Source organism: Oncorhynchus tshawytscha, linkage group LG09 (assembly GCF_018296145.1).
Source record: "Oncorhynchus tshawytscha isolate Ot180627B linkage group LG09, Otsh_v2.0, whole genome shotgun sequence".
NCBI classification, from domain to species: domain Eukaryota; kingdom Metazoa; phylum Chordata; class Actinopteri; order Salmoniformes; family Salmonidae; genus Oncorhynchus; species Oncorhynchus tshawytscha.
The window spans coordinates 65,542,554-65,564,127 of NC_056437.1; the positions used below are offsets into that span (position 1 = coordinate 65,542,554).

Here is a 21,574-nt window from a genome sequence, read left to right on the forward strand (position 1 = left end):
TTTGTCACATGAACCGAAATTATGCAAACTATTCGAATTTTAGCAAACAGGAAATGGAGGAGCGATTTCTGCATAATGCACCTTTAAGTTTTCCTCTATTATTGGAAAATAACGTGTCAATGTGTTTTGCTGTCCATATGAGCGATTCTGTTGGACCAAACCGCAAATGCAAATGGCGAGTAGAAACCGCATGTTGTCAGAGAGGAAGAAGTACATTTTCCTATTTGTTGTTCTCAGTGGCAGGGGGAGGAGTTTGGTGTTTGTGTGTAAATTGGAAGGTGCACAGCCACAGCAGAAGGAGTGAGACCAAAAAGACAACATGAGAACAAGTGGACGTAAACCCCCATAAAGAAATACAGGCATTTGGAATATCGTGCTAAAACATACATTTGAATGATTCAAATTAATTTAATATATCGCTGAGCCATAGTTGAGGCTGGGTTGTGGATTGGTTAGGTTGAGGCTTGGTTGAGTTCATTTGGGTTGAGGTTCTGTTAGGTTTGGTTGAGGCTGGGCAGAAGTTGGGTGAGGTTATGTTGAGTTGAAGCTGGGTTGAGGTTGGGTTGGGCTGGGTTGAGGTTGAGGTTGAAGCTGAATGGGTTTAGGTCGGTTTTGTGAGAGCGTGAGGTTCCGTGTGCCTGAGATGAACAGATACTTTTGGGCTCCCGAGTGGCGCAGCGGTCTAAGGCATCGCAGTGCAAGAGGTGTCACCGCGGTTGCTGGTTTGAATCCAGGCTGCATCACATAGGGCGGTGCGCAATTGGACAGGGTTTGGCTGTCATCATTATAAATAAGAATTTGTTCTTAACTGATTTGACAAGTTAAATAAAGGTTCAATTAAAAATACTATTGATCCAGAGGGGCTGATAGGAGAAAAGGCCCGGTGCTTTAAACAGGCACGCCGGCTCAATCAATAGACATTTATCTATGTGAGAGCGAACATGACATATCTGTTTTCTTAAGGGTGGCCGTCCATTGCCCACAGCGTCGTAACTCACGAACCCCCATCTCTCTCTTTCTCTCTTCGTCTCCCTCTTCCTCTTTCCACCACTCTCTGTCTCTACTGTACAGTCGCACTCCATCTTGAACCCCGTCTCCCACCGTTTTCTGCCTCCGCCTCTCTTTTCCCCTAGCTCTCTCCCTCCCTCTCTCCCTCTTTCTGTCTCAGTGCAGCTTCAATGAGATTGCAGCAGAATGCCCATACTGTATTAGCTGCATCTCTCTCTCTCTCTCATTTATGGTCTGTTGTTCATGGTGTCTGGCGCCACCTGTCTTCCGTCTCTTATCAGAAGCACAGTACCACTGCAATGACCCAAAACGCAGCACAGCCACCCTGTTTATTTACATTCACTGTCAGCTGATAGGCCAAATCTATGGGTCTATTCTCATTGACGAGAATTAAGGAGAATTTCGAGAGATTCTAGGAGGTATCTATTCTCGAGAGACATTATTAGAATATTGCGTATTTCTCACGTCTGGAACGACAGCACGACACTCGTTCTACAGTTGCTTCCCTCTAAGCAGGGGAGTGTAAACAGAATTACCCTTGAACCCAACATGCACATAGTAAAAATACTAATAGCAGAGCAATGTTTCTGAAACAGCTGAAATGTACAGACATTTTCATATTTTAAAAACTCGTTTTATTGAGTGTTCACCTGATATTGCATTAACCTGTCATATTCTAAAATTGTCGCCGTAGCTTTTACAAAGGAAAGCTCAACAGTGTTGACTTACATAATATAAAGAAAAATTAACTTTTATTTTCGTATGAGGAGGGGTGAACGTTCATGTTTGATATGCTAACATTACTCAGGAGCCAAGGACCTTACATGTTCTGTTTAAAGGTGAATCAGCACTGGAAGCCAAAACAGGCTCAAACTCCATCTCAATTGCGATACGGTTCTAGAAACATAAATCTCTCTTACTTTCACACCAAAAATAATTTCACAAATGTAAAATACACACTGGTTTTAACAGTTGCAGCAGACAGTATTTTTTCAGTGACAACACGTTTGTGGCGTCCAACTTCCGTTTGCACAGGGTATTCGGAGACGCATATAAATAATTGGCACAGGTACTCCACTCTTTCTCCCGTAAACATGTGCTGTAACATGGACATATGGCCGTGTGTGAACCTTAACCCTTTTAAAGGTGTCTAGTAACTGAACTTATTTTGTTATTTGTATTATTTCTCGCTGATATGAAGTATACGTTACTTATGTTTCCAAAACCGCCGGACCTCTTAGTAACGTTATATTCTGACCAGGGGAGTTTTGTTATTATCTTCAGAAGGTGATAAGAGCAGTTACCGTCTATGAATGGGGTATTAGCCAACTAGCTGTGTTATTGTCATGCAAACGACATTTTAATGTGTGTACGCACGAGAAAATAAACCCTTTAATCGTCTGCACATGCGTGTGAATATGTTTTACGTTTTAGCCTCAAAGTCATAAAATCTGAATTTAAACCTAACCCACACTGCTAACCCTAATGCCGAAACCCAAACCTTAAATGAAGACCAAAAAGCACATTTTTGTTTTCATAAATGTTTACAATATAGCAGCTCAGTTAAAACAATTTGGCTAATCTATATATCCATAGCTAGGCCCATTTCCTTTTCTTTTTTTTTGAAGTTCAAAGGGTATTAAATTAATTGGAGTGACAAAATATCTGACAAGACTTGTTTTTTTTATGTAAAGATATAGCCTAATTGTATTATTATCTGTAGTAGAAGCCTACATCCATACATGGCCAGTTATGTAAACTCTAGCATTGATTTATGCTGCAGATGTTCAATTGGTAATATAAATGTTTGTCTTCTTCTAATGCCTCTTAAGCGGGTGTACATTTATGAGTCTTGTCCTTGAGGCAGAACTGAGTGATTTCAGCTAATTTGGTGTGTCATCATATTGGTCTCTGACTTGTGGTCAGACTCGCTCAGGCGGAAACAAACTGAAATTTGCACCCATGCTGATTTGAATGTCATTGAAAAAACAGAAAGGTGTCAAATACATTTTGCTCAAACGTCTTTTCTGAATATAAAAGTAATCCTAGAAGTAACCATCTAGTTTTTCAAAAGTATCTGTAATCGGATTACAATATTTTTGCTGGTAACGTAACGAATTGCGGTCAGAGTTTTTAATTTTTTTTAGTAATCCATGTAATCCGTTACTCCCCAATCCTAACTGCATGGTTGCTATGTGGTTTGTTCAGTTGACCTGCTGAGTTCATCAGAGTTTCTGTGTAATCGTTGGCGTTAGACCTAAAACTGTGTCAAACAGATCTATTCGTGCGTCTGGGAACATTGGTGTTTTTTATGTTTAAAAAAAAATCAGTTTAGGTTAACCTCAGTTGCTGCATATTTTCCGTGATACCAGTATGTGAATGACATTCATCTGTAAATCCATGTGATCCTTTGGGTTAGGCTTCGGGGAGAATTCAATGAGCACAAGAAACATAATCCTGTAACTGGCAACTAAGTAAAAAAGAAAACTTGAACCTAACCATCTCTCTCCCTCTCTCTTCTCTCCTACAGTACTGTGCGTTCCTCTCCCTTCTGTTCATCCTCATCTCCATCACCACCTTCTGCCTGGAGACGCACGAGGCCTTCAACACCATCTACAACAAAACAGAGAACGTGACGGTGGGCAATGTGACGCGCCAGGAGATCGTCTACGAGGTGGTGACCGACGGCTGGCTCACCTATGTGGAGGGAACGTGCGTCATCTGGTTCACCATCGAGGTCATGATGCGCGTGATCTTCTGCCCCTGCAAGAAGGAGTTCTTCAGTAGCACCCTCAATATCATTGACTTTATTGCCATCATGCCCTTCTACCTGGAGGTGGCGCTGAGCGGCCTGGATTCCAAAGCCGCCAAAGACGTGTTGGGCTTCCTGCGAGTGGTGCGCTTTGTCAGGATCCTGCGTATCTTCAAGTTGACTCGTCACTTCGTGGGCCTGCGGGTGCTGGGCCACACGCTCCGCGCCAGTACCAACGAGTTCCTCCTCCTCATCATCTTCCTCGCCCTCGGAGTGCTCATCTTCGCCACCATGATCTACTACGCCGAGCGCATCGGCGCCGACCCTGACGACCCTACGGCCGCCAAACACACAAACTTCAAGAACATCCCCATTGGCTTCTGGTGGGCCGTGGTCACCATGACCACTCTGGGCTACGGGGACATGTACCCCGAGACGTGGTCGGGGATGCTGGTGGGCGCGCTGTGCGCCCTGGCGGGGGTGCTGACCATCGCCATGCCTGTGCCCGTCATCGTCAACAACTTTGGCATGTACTACTCACTGGCCATGGCCAAGCAGAAGCTGCCCAAGAGGAAGGGCAAGCACATCCCTCGGCCCACCATGCCGGGCTCGCCCAACTACTGCAAGCCAGACGCCCTGGCCATGGCCACCGCCGGGCCGGGTATGGTGAGCTCAGGCAGCCTGGGGGGAGGGGACTGCCCTCTGGCCCAGGAGGAGATCATCGAGATCAACAGGACAGGTGGGTAGATCAGGGGAGGGAGGAGAGGGATGGAGGAAGGGGAGGGGAGGAGAGGCATGTGTGTGTGTGTGTGTGTGTGTGCGTGCGTGTGTGCACGCACCTGTGTGTGTGTGGTGTGTTTGTGTGTGAGGATGCAGTATATTTGGAATCTATCTAGAGTGACTGACTGCTGGTGACCTGCAGCATCCCTCACACTAATATGACAATATTATGATCAAATTACACAGATCACTCTCTCTACATGATGTGGTGTCTCGGCTTGCCTCTGAGTCACATGTAACTAACCCAATGTATCACAACATATACCCCATGTCTGAATCACTGTACTGTAGTTAAGATACTGGAACAGTCTTAAATAGCACTCTGTCAGATTATGGTTCCCAACCATCACAATCCTCCCTTTCTACCATGACCGCATGTGTGGGTATGTGGTGTGTGTGTGTGTTTCCATCCCTCTCCAGTATGTAGAGTTAACCCGATTAGAGAGTGTGGGGAGAAATGAAGTGGATCTGTAACCATGTTAAATAGGGAAGCTGAGGGCCACACACACACACACACACACACACACACACACACACACACACACACACACACACACACACACACACACACACACACACACACACACACACACACACACACACACACACACACACACACACGCTGATGAAGTCAGATAGACACTGTAACTCTGTATAGAGCAGGGTGATCCCATAATCTAACCCCCCCCAGCCACCCCTCCACCCTCATCCTTCTCTCTCTGCTGGGGAGCTCTCAACACGTCGGCTTTAACGTTTATAAATATTTGGTTGGGAAGATTGGCCTGTCAAAACGCTGTTTGACAGTGGACAGAAAAGCAATTAAACTTGAAGAGTAGAGCGGGTGATGGGTGGAGGGTTGGGGGGGGTGGATTGAGAAAAGGATTAGTTATGACAAGAGAGATGTTGAGAAGCATGTAAAATGGCATTAGAGAGGGCCCCTCAATTTACACATGTAGGCTACTCAGAGCGAGACACACACACGCATGTACACACACACAAGTACTCAAGTACTGGAATCGGTGTTTGGCCTCCATTAAATATTGAGTACTCAAAATGTTCAAATACAACTATTTAGCAGGTTACATTTAAAAGCGCTGACAACATGTCTGTCAGATGTGAGTATGTCAAGGGCAGTGAATGTTAAAGTTGTGTATCAGAACAAGCAGTATTTGGAACAACCGATGGCATACCACAAGCTTTTTTCGCCTTCAGCCATGTTTAACGCAAACATGCCAGTTCGGTACGTTTGTTTTCATGAGAGTACTCGAACACAGACATTACCTTCAAATACCTATCCCAAAAACACGCTCTTGCGCGCGCACACACACACACACACCATAGACTTTCAATCATTGAGCCAATGACTATACATTTAAAAGCGCATCTTGGCAGAAATATATATATATAAATATAAAATATTACATCATATTTTCTGTAGCGGTGGCAAAACTGTAGCAGTGGTGGGCCACTGCTGCTAAATGAATATGGGGAAACACTGCACTCACACACACTTACATACATTTGCACATCATATAGGCCTATTTCCCTCTTGCACTAGCCATCCACACACACTAGTAATACATAGGTGTGTGTGTGTGTGTGTGTGTGTGTGGACATGCCAGTCCCGATCAGCTGGTGAGTTCACACAGCCGAAAGAGCTCCTTCTGTCAGCACAGCTTTACAGCCCAGGAGAGGAGACAAGTGTAGCGCAGTTGGTAGCACATGGCTGCTTGCAGCGCTAGGATTGTGGGTTCAATTCCCACGGGGGACCAGTACCAAAAAAGTATGGAAATACTCACTACTGAGTATTTTCTCACTACTGTAAGTCGCTCTGGATAAAGAGTGTCTGCTAAATGACTAAAATGTAAATAAGAAGAGACAAAAGAGAGGATTGGTGAGGAGAAGAGGTTGCTACAAAATGTAACAAATACAATAAGAGCGGAGATGTTTTGAACCTGATCTCTTTCCTGTTACCTTTATCTACATTTCAATTGCAGTTTTGCTTTCTTTTACTCCATCTAGGCTCAGTCTGTTTGAAAGTTGTAGGGTCAGTTTCCGCCTAGTCCTAGACTAAAAAAACAAAACAATTTAAATTAAGGATTTCCATTGAACATGCGGTTTAGTCCTTGGATCTTTTATTTCAGCTCGTAAGGCATGTTACCGACACTTTACATTTGTACGGGCAGGGCAGTGTCGCTAAGCGTGTTTGTGTCACACTTTGTTTGTGTCAAGTGTTAGAAGTTTTTATTACTTAGAGAGTTGTCAACAAACAAGTGGCAAAATCGGGAGGATCAAAGCAATCAATGTGTTAAAATCGCTAGTTAACCAAGCAGTGACATCTGCCGGTTTCTACATGAAAGCCGAGAGAGGATGCATCTGTGGTGTGACTGACTGTCTAGACACGCTTGGGGGGACTAGCCTTGGATACTCCTCCACGGTCAGGTTTTCCATCTGTGGTCCAGCAATCTACCGGAGTCTTCTGACTCCTTTCCTGCCTTGCTGTGCTGTGTGGTGGAAGCCAGAGGTCGGTATCTGCGCTGTGACATAACGTCTAGATGCGCTGGGCTTCCTAGCTCAGGATACCCCTGCTGGGTGGACTCGCCACCGGTGATTGGCCCGTCTACTGGGCCCACTGCTGCCTCACTGTGCGGTAGCATACTGCAAGGCGACTGGGCGCATTGACCATATCAACACACTGGGCGAAATCCCTGTCAGCACATTCCTGCAGCAGCTGTTGAACGCGCTAGCATTCCAAAATGCTGACCAGACCGCTCACGTGCGCCATCGTGCGCATGTTGATTTTGTCCACCCACAACAGACGCGATCAGGACACGCAGGTTGAAATATCAAAACGAACTCTGATCACACTATATTAATTTGGGGACAGGTCGAAAAGCATGAAGCTTGCTGTTGCTAGCTAATTTGTGCTGGGATAAACATTGGGTTGTTTTTTAAATGATTATTATTTTAATTTTAATTTTACCCCCTTTTCTCCCCAATTTCGTGGTATCCAATTGTTAGTAATTACTATCTTGTCTCATGGCTACAACTCCTGTATGGGCTCGGGAGAGATGAAGGTTGAAAGCCATGCGTCCTCCGAAACACAATCCAACCAAGCCGCACTGCTTCTTAACACAGCGCGCATCCAACCCAGAAGTCAGCCGCACCAATGTGTCGGAGGAAACACAGTGCACCTGGCTACCTGGGTTGTCATTTTACCTGAAATGCACAAGGTCCTCTACTCCAACAATTAATCCAAAGATAAAAGGGTAAACCGAGTTAGTTTCTAGTAATCTCTCCTCCTTCAGGCTTCTTGTTTTTTGGACTTTATATGGCAGTTGGCAACCAACTTTAAGGTGGATTACCACCACCACCTGGACTGGAGTGTGGACCTCAGTTCATCTTTCAATCACCCATGTGGGTATATAGTCCTAAAAACCAATGACGAGATGGGAGAGGCAGGACTTGCAGCGCATCAAGTGTGACAAATAGAACCAAGTTCTATTTTAGCACCTGGCAATGCCAAGGATGAACCAGACTTGTTGAGTTTTTTTTTTCCTGATGTCTTCAAATCAACGTTTATTTGTCACGTGTGCCGAATAAAACAGGTGTAAACCTTACAGTGAAATGCTTACTTACAGGCTCTAACCAATGGTGCCAAAAAAAAGGTGTGTGTGTGTGTGTGTGTGTGTGTGTGTTTGTGTGTGTGGGTAAGTAAAGAAATAAAACAACAGTAGAAATACGTTTGAAAAAAAGAGTAGCAAGGCTATATACAGACACCTGTTAGTCAGGCTTATTGAGGTGGTATGTAGTATGTACATGTTATAGTGACTGTGCATATATGACGAACAGAGAGTAGCAGAAGCGCAAAAATGAGGGGTTGGCGGGTGGTGGGACACAATGCAGATAGCCCGGTTAGCCGATGTGCGGGAGCACTGGTTGGTCGGGCCAATTGAGGTAGTATGTACATGAATGTATAGTTAAAGTGACTATGCATATAAGATTAACAGAGAGTACCAGCAGCATAAAATAGGGGTTGGGGGGGAGGCACACAATGCAAATAGTCCGGGTAACCATTGGTTACCTGTTCAGGAGTCTTATGGCTTGGGGGTAAAAACTTTTGAGAAGCCTTTTTTGTCCTAGACTTGGCACTCCGGTACAGCTTGCCATGCTGTAGTAGAGAGAACAGTCTATGACTGGGGTGGCTGGGGTATTTGACAATTTTTAGGGCCTTCCTCTGACACCGCCTGGTGTAGAGGTCCTGGATGGCAGGCAACTTTCCCCCAATGATGTACTGGGCCGTACGCACTACCCTCTGAAGTGCCTTGCGGTCGGAGGCAATTGCCGTACCAGGCAGTGATGCAACATGCTCTCGATGTTGCAGCTGTAGAACCTTTTGAGGATCTCAGGACCCATGCCAAATCTTTTTAGTTTCATGAGGGGGAATAGGCTTTGTCGTGCCCTCTTCACAACTGTCTTGGTGTGTTTGGACCAATCTAGTATGTTGTTGATGTGGACACCAAGGAATTTGAAGCTCCCAACCTGCTCCACTACAGCCCCGTCGATGAAAATGCGGACGTGCTCGGTGCTCCTTTTCCTGTAGTCCACAATCATCTCCTTAGTCTTGGTTACATTGAGGGATAGGTTGTTATTCTGGAACCACCCGGCCAGGTCTCTGACCTCCTCCCTATAGGCTGTCTCGTCGTTGTCGGTCATCAGGCCTACCACTGTTGTGTCGTCAGCAAACTTAATGATGGTGTTGGAGTCGTGCCTGTCCATGCAGTCGTGGATGAACAGGGAGTACAGAAAGGGACTGAGCACGCACCCATGGGGAGCTCCAGTGTTGAGGATCAGCGTGGCAGATGTGTTGCTACCTAACCTCACCACCTGGGGGCGGCCTGTCAGGAAGTCCAGGATCCAGTTGCAGAGGGAGGTGTTTAGTCCCAGGATCCTTAGCTTAGTGATGAGCTTTGAGGGTACTATGGTGTTGAACGCTGAGCTGTAGTCAATGAACTGCATTCTCACATAGGTGTTCCTTTTGTCCAGGTGGGAAAGGGCAGTGTGGAGTGCAATAGAGATTGCATGATCTGTGGATCTGTTTGGGCGGTATGCAAATTGGAGTGGGTCTAGGGTTTCTGGGATAATGGTGTTGATGTGAGCCATTACCAGCCTTTCAAAGCACTTCATGGCTACGGACATGAGTGCTACAGGTCTGTAGTAATTTAGGCAGGTTGCCTTTGTGTTCTTGGGCACAGGGACTATGGTGGTCTGCTTGAAGCATGTTGGTATTACAGACTCAATCAGGGACATGTTGAAAATGTCTGTGAATACACCTGCCAGTTGGTCAGCACATGCCCGGAGCACACGTCCTGGTCATCCGTCTGGCCCCGCAGCCTTGTGTATGTTGACCTGTTTAAAGGTCTTACTCACGTCGGCTACGGAGAGCGTGATCACACAGTCATCCGGAACAGCTGATGCTCTCATGCATGCCTCATTGTTGCTTGCCTCGAAGCGAGCATAGAAGTGATTTAGCTCATCTGGTAGGCTCATGTCACTGGGCAGCTCGCGGCTGTGCTTCCCTTTGTGGTCTGTAATAGTTTGCAAGCCCTGCCACATCCGACGAGTGTCGGAGCCGGTGTAGTATGATTCAATCTTAGCCCTGTATTGACGCTTTGCCTGTTTGATGGTTTGTCGCAGGGCATAGCGGGATTTCTTGTAAGCTTCCGGGTTAGAGTCCCCCACCTTGAAAGCGGCAGCTCTATCCTTTAGCTCAGTGCGAATGTTGCCTGTAACCCATGGCTTCTGGTTGGGGTATGTACGTACGGTCACTGTGGGGACGACGTCATCAATGCACTTATTGATAAAGCCAGTGACTGATGTGGTGTATTCCTCAATGTCATCGGAAGAATCCCGTAACATGTTCCAGTCTGTGATAGCAAAGCAGTCCTGTAGTTTAGCATCTGCTTCATCTGACCATTTTTTTTATAGACCGAGTCACTGGTGCTCCCTGCTTTAATTTTTGCTTGTAAGCAGGAATCAGGAGAATAGAGTTGTGGTCGGATTTACCAAATGGAGGGCGAGGGAGAGATTTGTACGCGTCTCTGTGTGTGGAGTACAGGTGATCTAGAATTTTTTTCCCTCTAGTTGCACATTTAACATGTTGATAGAGATTTGGTAGAACTGATTTAAGTTTCCCTGCATTAAAGTCTCCGGCCACTAGGAGCGCCGCCTCTGGGTGAGTGGTTTCCTGTTTGCTTATTTCATTATACAGCTGACTGAGTGCGGTCTTAGTGCCAGCATCTGTCTGTGGTGGTAAATAAACAGCCACGAAATGTAAAGCTGAGAACTCTTTAGGCAAGTAGTGTGGCCTGCAGTTTATTACAATATACTCAACTTCAGGCGAGCAAAATCTAGAGACCTCCTTAGATTTCATGCACCAGCTGTTGTTTACAAATATGCACAGACCCCCCCCCCTTGTCTTACCGGAGTGTGCTGCTCTATCCTGCCGGTGCAGAGTGTATTCTTCTAGCTGAATATCCATGTCGTCATTCAGCCACGATTCCGTGAAACATAGGATATTAGTTTTTTATGTCCCGTTGGTAGGATATTTGTGATCGTACCTTGTCTAGTTTATTGTCCAATGATTGCACGTTGGCGAGTAGTATTGACGGTAACGGCAGCTTTCCTAGTTGTCTTCTGCAGGTCCGGATGAGGCATCTGGCTCTTCGTCCTCTGCGTCGCTTCCTTTTGCAAATGATTGGGATGTCTGCCCTGTGGGGTGTTTGGAGAATATTGTGTGAGTCCTGCTTGTTGTTGTTGTTGTTGAAGAAATCTTTGTCTAATCCGAGGTGAGTGATCGCTGTCCTGATATCCAGAAGCTCTTAGTCTAATCCGAGGTGAGTGATCGCTGTCCTGATATCCAGAAGCTCTTAGTCTAATCCGAGGTGAGTGATCGCTGTCCTGATATCCAGAAGCTCTTAGTCTAATCTGAGGTCAGTGATCGCTGTCCTGATATCCAGAAGCTCTTTGTCTAATCCGAGGTGAGTGATCGCTGTCCTGATATCCAGAAGCTCTTTGTCTAATCCGAGGTGAGTGATCGCTGTCCTGACATCCAGAAGCTCTTAGTCTAATCCGAGGTGAGTGATCGCTGTCCTGACATCCAGAAGCTCTTTGTCTAATCCGAGGTGAGTGATCGCTGTCCTGATATCCAGAAGCTCTTTGTCTAATCCGAGGTGAGTGATCGCTGTCCTGATATCCAGAAGCTCTTTGTCTAATCCGAGGTGAGTGATCGCTGTCCTGATATCCAGAAGCTCTTTGTCTAATCCGAGGTGAGTGATCGCTGTCCTGATATCCAGAAGCTCTTTGTCTAATCCGAGGTGAGTGATCGCTGTCCTGATATCCAGAAGCTCTTTGTCTAATCCGAGGTGAGTGATCGCTGTCCTGATATCCAGAAGCTCTTTGTCTAATCCGAGGTGAGTGATCGCTGTCCTGATATCCAGAAGCTCTTTGTCTAATCCGAGGTGAGTGATCGCTGTCCTGATATCCAGAAGCTCTTTGTCTAATCCGAGGTGAGTGATCGCTGTCCTGATATCCAGAAGCTCTTTGTCTAATCCGAGGTGAGTGATCGCTGTCCTGATATCCAGAAGCTCTTAGTCTAATCCGAGGTGTGTGATCGCTGTCCTGATATCCAGAAGCTCTGTGTCTAATCCGAGGTGAGTGATCGCTGTCCTGATATCCAGAAGCTCTTTGTCTAATCTGAGGTGAGTGATCGCTGATCTGATATCCAGAAGCTCTTTGTCTAATCCGAGGTGAGTGATCGCTGTCCTGATATCCAGAAGCTCTTAGTCTAATCCGAGGTGTGTGATCGCTGTCCTGACATCCAGAAGCTCTTTTCTGCTGTAAGATACGGTTGCAGAAACATTATGTACAAAATCATTTACAACTATCGCGAAAAACCCCCCACATAATAGCACAATTGGTTAGGAGACCGTAAAACGGCGACCATCTCCTCCGGCGCCATCATACCATCTTGGCTGATTTCTTTTGATTTTCCCATGATGTCAAGCAAAGAAGCACTGAGTTTGAAGGTAGGCCTTGAAATACATCCACAGGTACACCTCCAATTGACTCAAATGATGTCAATTAGCCTAGGTGCCCAGGTGTGTCCCATTTCGCTGACGACCCTCCCGGCTCCGCCCACCGACATCCTAATAAAGAAAACCAGAGCAAAGAGAAAGGATACGGCAGACAGAGTGGAAGGGTCGTCACAGTAACCAAGGCACGAACGCTCGGGCACCCACTTGGTTTCTAACGCTACTAGACGTGTAGGCTACAGCATTTTTTAGGGCCTTTAAGGATTCAAAAGACTGACTCAGCATATTTTAAGTTTTCTTTTTGTGGTAGTGAACTGTTGGATTCAGTGGTTAAAATGGGTATTTTTGTACAAATGGTTTTAATTGCTGCGTACATGGGTTATGGCTTATTGTTTTTGATCATTCAGACTGTGCAATCTCATCTCCCTCACCCAGAGATACTGCTAGACTCTACTTTAACTGATGTTATAGCAGCTTTTATCTTTCAGAGGGATCCCATTGTGTTACCATTTGACTCCTACTGTGACATGCTCATAAAACATTTCCATCTACAGGGTTTGGTCTGGCTGAAAACGGTGTTTGTTGTATCAGATGACTGTAGTTTGGATTATTTGAAATCATCAAAGGGCAGAGAGATTTGAGGAAGAAACACATCACGGTGTTTTATTATTTGTCTGCTTTAGGTGTCAGGAAACATTCACCCAAACCCAGGCCCATTGACTATGGATCAGGAAACATTCACTTAAACCCAGGCCCATTGGCTATGGATCAGGAAACATTCACCCAGGCCCATTGACTATGGATCAGGAAACATTCACCTAGACCCAGGCCCATTGGCTATGGATGAACTTCCCACTCCAAATGATTTTAAAACTAGATCAGGGTTGGGACTGATGCATATTAATGTGAGGAGCCTAATGCCAGAAATTGACATGATAAAAGTCTAGGTTCACACTGCTGACCCAGATGTCTTAGTTCTGTCCGAGACCTGGCTTAAGAAATCGGTTCCAAATCAGTCTCGAGGCTTGGATGGTTATGATATTTATCGCTGGGACTGGCGAAGTCAGGGGGAGGACGTATAGCCATCTATATTAGACAGATATGTGGCTACTGAGCTAAGGTCTTTATCTAAACCAAAACAGTTTGAGTTTTTAGCATTGAAACTGCAGTTATCGAAAGCTGTGAACTTAAGATATAATAGGATGTCGTAGACCTCCACCTGCAAAAGTAGAATCCCTGGATTCTCTGGCTGAACTGATGCGTGGTTGGGGAGGAAATGATATGGTCCTATAAACTGGGACTGGTTATCTCCAAACTGTGCAATACACTGCATTTTACTCACATTATAAATGCAGTCACAAGACTCAGTCCAAAAGACATCTCTTAACTCAACACTTATTGATGTTATTAACAATCCCCATAAATACTCGGCCGTTGGTATTTTCCCTAATGATTTAAGTGAACGGTGTGCAGTTGCTTGCGTTATAGACACCAAAAAGTGCCCCCTCGAGTTCATAGTCCAACTACATTTTACGCAGTTCTGTGAGCAGGCATTCCTGCAGCCTACGTCTGGAAAGCAGCCTGCGTCATGCCTTTAAAAAGGGTGGAGGGGGTTATCCCTGTTGGATCACAATTGTCTCATATCTAAACTGTCTGCACTGGCAAATGTTTTGGAAAACCTGGTGAACTCGCAGTTGAAAGACTTTCTTTACAATAACTCAGTTTTATCTCAATTCCAGTCTGGTTTTTAGAGCCATGCATAGTACAATTATTGCAGTAATTAAGGTTGTCGGTGATATTCTAGATGCTCAGGACAAGACAAATCACTGCCTTTTCACTTTTTGATTGACTTATCAAAGGCCTTGGACACTGTTGACCATGCCCTGTATAGACTAAAAAAGGTTGGTTTAAGTGTTGATTCATTGGATTGGTTCCAGAACTACCTTTCAGACAGAACAGTGTGTAGCTCAGGAGGGTGTGACATCTGAGTTTACAAGGCTTACAAAAAGAGTTCCCCATGGCTCAATTTTAGGTCTGATCCTTCTTTTACAAGGTATATACAGTGGGGCAAAAAGGTATTTAGTCAGCCACCAATTGTGCAAGATCTCCCACTTAAAAAGATGAGAGGTCTGTAATTTTCATCATATGTACACTTCAACTATGACAGACAAAATGAGAAAAAAAATCCAGAATATCACATTGTAGGATTTTTTATTAATTTATTTGCAAATTATGGTGGAAAATAAGTATTTGGTCAATAACAAAAGTTTATCTCAATACTTTGGTATATACCCTTTGTTGGCAATGACAGAGGTCAAACGTTTTCTGTAAGTCTTCACAAGGTTTTCACATACTGTTGCTGGTATTTTGGCCCATTCCTCCATACAGATCTCCTCTAGAGCAGTGATGTTTTGGGGCTGTTGCTGAGCAACACGGACTTTCAACTCCCTCCAAAGATTTTCTTTGGGGTTGAGATCTGGAGACTGGCTAGGCCACTCCAGGACCTTGAAATGCTTCTTACGAAGCCACTCCTTCGTTGACCGGGCGGTGTGTTTGGGATCATTGTCATGTTGAAAGACCCAGCCACGTTTCATCTTCAATGCCCTTGCTGATGGAAGGAGGTTTTCACTCAAAATCTCACGATACATGGCCCCATTCGTTCTTTCCTTTACAGTGGTCTTGTATGTCTTCCATTTCCTAATAATTGCTCCCACAGTTAATTTATTCAAACCAAGCTGCTTACCTATTGCAGATTCAGTCTTCCCAGCCCGGTGCAGGTCTACAATTTGTTTCTGGTGTCCTTTGACAGCTCTTTGGTCTTGGCCATAGTGGAGTCTGGAGTGTGACTGTTTGAGGTTGTGGACAGGTGTCTTTTATACTGATAACAAGTTCAAACAGGTGTCATTAATACAGGTAACGAGTGGAGGACAGAGGAGCCTCTTAAAGAAGAAGTTACAGGTCTGTGAGAGCCAGAAATCTTGCTTCTTTGTAGGTGACCAAATACTTATTTTCCACCATAATTTGCAAATAAATTTATTAAAAATCCTACAATGTGATTTTCTGGATTTTCTTTTCTCATTTTGTCTGTCATAGTTGAAGTGTACCTATGATGAAAATTACAGGCCTCTCTCATCTTTTTAAGTGGGAGAACTTGCACAATTGGTGGCTGACTAAATACTTTTTTGCCCCACTGTACATGATATAGGGAAGACTCTGTTGACTCTGCAACTCTCCATCTGTACGCTGATGACACAATTATTTATCCTAGCGCATCTAATATTGAGAAGGCTTTTCAGGACTTACAGTTGGCTTTTGATGTTTTTCAAAGGCAGCTTTTCCAGAAACTTGTGCTTAATGCGTAGAAAACAAAATGTATGGTTTTCTCTTCCCTGAAAGTTAACAGATGGAGTCGCTTGCAGATTTGAACTATAAAAGGCCAGTAAATTGGTAGGGGCACCTCCTATAAGTATCTATGGATCTGGTTAGATGAAAAATAAACAACACATTATATGACCTTTTAAAAAAGAAATGAATATACAGTCAACGTTTTATTTATATTTATATATATATATATACAGTTGAAGTGAAGTCGAAAGTTTACATACACTTAGGTTGCATTTTAAAAATCTGAGTCATTGAAGCTCATTGTTCAAGCACTCCACAAATTTCTTGTTAACAAGAGGTTTTTAACAAGCTATAGTTTTGGCAAGTCGGTTAGGACATCTACTTTGTGCATGACACAAGTAATTTTCCAACAATTGTTTACAGACAGATTATTTAACTTATAATTCACTGTATTACAATTCCAGTGGGTCAGAAGTTTACATACACTAAGTTGATTGTGCCTTTAAACAGCTTGGAAAATTCCAGAAAATGATGTCATGGCTTTAGAAGCTTCTGATAGGCTAATTGACATCATTTGAGTCAATTGGAGGTGTACGTGTGGATGTATTTCAAGGCCTACCTTCAAACTCAGTGCTTCTTTGCTTGACATCATGGGAAAATCAAAAGAAATCAGCCAAGACCTCAGAAAACAAATTGTAGACCTCCACAAGTCTGGTTCATCCTTGAGAGCAATTTCTGAACGCCTGAAGGTGCCACGTTCATCTGTACAAACAATAGTATGCAAGTATAAACACCATGAGACCACGCAGCCGCCATACCGCTCAGGAAGGAGACTAGTTCTGTCTCCTAGAGATGAACGTACTTTAGTGCGAAAAATGCAAATGAATCCCAGAACAACAGCAAAGGATCTTGTGAAGATGCTGGAGAAAACAGGTATAAAAGTATCTATATCCACAGTGAAATGAGTCCTATATCGACAACCTGAAAGGCCGCTCAGCAAGGAAGAAGCCACTGCTCCAAAACCGCCATAAAAAAGCCAGACTACGATTTGCAACTGCACATGGGGACAAAGATTGTACTTTTTTGAGAAATGTCCTCTGGTCTGATGAAACAAAAATAGAACTGTTTGGCCGTAATGACCATCGTTATGTTTGGAGGAAAAAGGGGGAGGCTTGCAAGCCGAAGAACACCATCCCAACCGTGAAGCACGGGGGTGGCAGCATGATGTTGTGGGGGTGCTTTGCTGCAGGAGGGACTGCTGCACTTTACAAAACAGATGGCATCTTGAGGGAGGAAAATTCCGTGGCTATATTGAAGCAACATCTCAAGACATCAGTCAGGAAGTTAGATCTTGGTCGCAAATGGGTCTTCCAAATGGACAATGACCCCAAGTATACTTCCAAAGTTGTGGCAAAATGTCTTAAGGACAACAAAGTCAAGGTATTGGAGTGGCCATCACAAAGCCCTGACCTCAATCCTATAGAACATTTGTGGGCAGAATTGAAAAGACTTGTGTGAGCAAGGAGGCCAACAAACCTGACTCAGTTACACCAGCTCTGTCAGGAGGAATGGGCCAAAATTCACCTAACATATTGTGGGAAGCTTATGGAAGGCTACCTGAAACGTTTAACCCGAGTTAAACAATTTAAAGGCAATGCTACCAAATACCAATTGAGTGTATGTAAACTTCTGACCCACTGGGAATGTGATGAAATACATAAAAGCTTAAATAAATCATTTTCTCTATTATTCTGACATTTCACGTTCTTAAAATAAAGTGGTGATCCTAACTGACCTAAGACAGGGATTTTTTACTAGGATTAAATGTCAGGAATTGTGAAAAACTGAGTTTAAATGTATTTGGCTAAGGTGTATGTGAACTTCCAACTTCAACGAACTCGCTCTCTCCTGCTCTTTTATATACACTGCTCAAAAAAATAAAGGGAACACTAAAATAACACATCATAGATCTGAATGAATGAAATATTTTTATTAAATACTTTTTTCTTTACATAGTTGAATGTGCTGACAACAAAATCACACAAAAATGTATCATCAAATTTATCAACCCATGGAGGTCTGGATTTGGAGTCACACTCGAAATTAAAGTGGAAAACCACACTACAGGCTGATCCAACTTTGATGTAATCTCCTTAAAACAAGTCAAAAATGAGGCTCAGTAGTGTGTGTGGCCTCCACGTGCCTGTATGACCTCCCTACAACGCCTGGGCATGCTCCTGAGGGATCTCCTCCCAGACCTGGACTAAAGCATCCTCCAACTCCTGGACAGTCTGTGGTGCAGTCTGTTGGTAGATGGAGCGAGACATGATGTCCCAGATGTGCTCAATTGGATTCAGGTCTGGGGAACGGGCGGGCCAGTCCATAGCATCAATGCCTTCCTCTTGCAGGAACTGCTGACACACTCCAGCCACATGAGGTCCAGCGTCTCCAGACTGTCACGTCTGTCACATGTGCTCAGTGTGAACCTGCTTTCATCTGTGAAGAGCACAGGGCGCCAGTGGTGAATTTGCCAATCTTGGTATTCTCTGGCAAATACCAAACGTCCTGCACGGTGTTGGGCTGTAAGCCCAACCCCCACCTGTGGACATCGGGCCCTCATGGAGTCTGTTTCTGACCATTTGAGCAGACACATGCACATTTGTGGCCTGCTGGAGGTCATTTTGCAGGGCTCTGGCAGTGCTCCTCCTGCTCCTCCTTGCACAAAGGCAGAGGTAGCGGTCCCGCTGCTGGGTTGTTACCCTCCTACGGCCTCCTTCACGTCTCCTGATGTACTGGCCTGTCTCCTGGTAGCGCCTCCATGCTCTGGACACTATGCTGACAGACACAGCAAACCTTCTTGCCACAGCTCGCATTGATGTTCTATCCTGTATGAGCTGCACTACCCGAGCCACTTGTGTGGGTTGTAGACTCCGTCTCATGCTACCACTAGAGTGAAAGCACAGCCAGCATTCAAAAGTGACCAAATCATCAGCCAGGAAGCATAGGAACTGAGAAGTGGTCTGTGGTCCCCACCTGCAGAACCACTCCTTTATTGGGGGTTTCTTGCTAATTGCCTATAATTTCCACCTGTTATCTATTCCATTTGCACAACAGCATGTGACATTTATTGTCAATCAGTGTTGCTTCCTAAGTGGACAGTTTGATTTCACAGAAGTGTGATTGACTTAGAGTTACATTGTGTTGTTTAAGTGTTCCCTTTATTTTTTTGAGCAGTGTATAATTATATATATATTTTTAAATGTAACCTTTATTTAACTAGGCAAGTCAGTTAAGAACAAATTCTTATTTACAATGACGGCCTACTGGTGAACAGTGAGTTAACTGCCTTGTTCAGAACGACAGATTTGTACCTTGTCAGCTCAGGGATTCGACCCAGCAACCTTTCGGTTACCGGCCCAACTCTCTAACCACTGCCGTTATTTCGAAAGGGTCTTGTTCAAAGCACTTTTTTAAATCAGTGCTGGATTATGGTGACATTGTCTATATGCGGACCTCAGCAAGTACCGTCAAATCTGGACACAGTGTATCATGGTGCTTTAAGGTTTAGTGCAAATGCTGGATCACTCAATGTGATCTGTTTGCTGTGGTGCAATGGACCACTCTCTCCACCAGGAGGCTAAAGCACTGCTACACTTTTGTGTACAAAGCATTGATGGGACAACTCCCTTTGTATCTCTGTTCCTTACTGACCAGGTCAGTCACTCAATACAGTCGTCGTTCACTGTCACTGCTGTCCTTGTCTGTTCCTAAGGCTAGAACTGAGATGGGGAAACAGATCTTTTTCCCATAATGCCCCTTTATCCTGGAACATGCTTCCAAAGGCATTCAAGTTAGGGAAGTTTAGTGTCCTTGCCTGTTTTTAAGGCTCTGATCGACCACACTGTTTGTGACAACTGCAGTTGTTTCTAATCTTCAATTGTATCTTTAACTTGCGACTCTTTTGTGTTTATTTAGTATTTTTCTGCAATATTCTATGTACACACTGCTATTTCCCTGTTTCGCCTTCTTGCCAGGTCACCCTCGCAAAAGAGGTTTTTAACCTCAATGGTTCTGACCTGGTTAAATAAAGGTTCAATAAAAACAAATAGTCTAGGACTAAGCTTAATCTGTGTCTGGGAAACCAGTCTGAAGTCTAAGGACGTCCTAAATAGTAGGTCTTTTTGATTATGTGGGGGGAAAAATCTGTTTTTTATACTTTGTGAAATTTCAAAAATCCATTATACATGAAATGTCACAGTGATTTTGGCTTTTTTTTCTCCGAGTAGAATTCTCTGCACACAGAGAGAGAATTGTCTTTTCACACCCACGTGTGTTCGACAACAGCTGAAGATGAACGAATAGAAACGAGAACACGAGAAAGTAAGTAAGCTATATACAGGGTCAGTTCCAGGGGTCAGTGCCAATAGCATATTTACAATGAACAATATAGCCTGACTTGTTGCTTTAGTATTGTTTGGAGTCAGAAGTACTAAACCCGCACTCAAAAACAACGGCATCAAGGAAGATTAAAGATGGCCTTTTTTCTAATATGCTGTCAACTGGCGCGTGGCTGTGTCCTTTTGATCAATAATGCAGGTATAAACAGGTAAATTAAACAGATATTTACAGATTCATCCAGAATATCACAGTGTTCAAACTGTGTAGCTATTTGGACATGAGATGGAGGAAGGTAAGAAGTGGTAGTCAAGGGGAGAGAAGGTGGTGAAGAGGGGGCAAAGAGGGAGGGAGGTACAAAGAGGTAAGGAGGGACAGACTGTATAGTGATCTTTGTACTTCGGTTTTGTAGTTGGTAGAGTGAGTGATCTTCCCGAAGCCTCTTACTTTAATGAATCTTTGACCTCTTAATGTTCCGACGCCCCCTGGCTCCACTACCAGGTGTTGCTACAGCATCGTGTTATGCGCCTGTTTGAACACACACACACACACACATGCTCACAGACATCTGCACGCACGCACGCTCACATACACACGCTCAATGACATATACTGTACACGCTCACATATACACACACCTCTCTCCCTCTCTCACCACTTTCCCTCTCTCTGTAATATGCTATTTACTGAATGTCTCTCTCTCTTTCTCTCACACTCCCTCTCTCTCCTGCTCTCTTTACTCTCTGCAATCTCTGTTCCTTTCTCTCAGTCTCTCTGCCCCCTTCAATCCCCCCCTCGCTGTCTCTCTGTGTGTCGTTGTGAGGTTTGGCCCTCTGGGTTATTTCTGTAAATTGTTGAGCAGTAACTCACGTCAAATTAGATTTGACAGCTGTGTCGGAAGCTATAAGCACAAGTTACCCCGCAGCATCTCACCGTGAGTGTGTGTGTGTGTGTTTACTGTGTGCGCGTGTACTGTGTGTGTGTGCGTACGAGTGCGCATGTATGTGCATATCTACACTCTATAGTATCTCTGTTCCCCCTCCCTCTCTCTTCCTCCCCTTTCTCTCTTTCTCTCGCTGTCCCGCCCTCTCTCTTTTGCAGTGTGTGTGTTAATGTAATGATGCTCAGCTCAGTGTGTGCGTGTGTGTGTGTGTGGACCTGGTGAGGCTGGGCTCCTGCCTCCTCTCCTCCACTGCAGTGTT

The 21,574-nt window shown here is 44.5% G+C and overlaps 1 protein-coding gene across 3 annotated transcripts in view; it reads left to right on the forward strand.

Moving 5' to 3' along the window:
- The window catches only part of LOC112259162 (potassium voltage-gated channel subfamily C member 1), a 100,717-nt gene that overhangs the window by 41,054 nt on the left and 38,089 nt on the right, over window positions 1-21,574 (forward strand). For all 3 annotated transcript variants that reach the window (XM_042327244.1, XM_042327245.1, XM_042327247.1), the window contains exon 2: window positions 3,539-4,499. In XM_042327244.1, coding sequence (XP_042183178.1) covers window positions 3,539-4,499 — 961 coding nt within the window. The remainder of the gene's footprint in view (window positions 1-3,538; window positions 4,500-21,574) is intronic.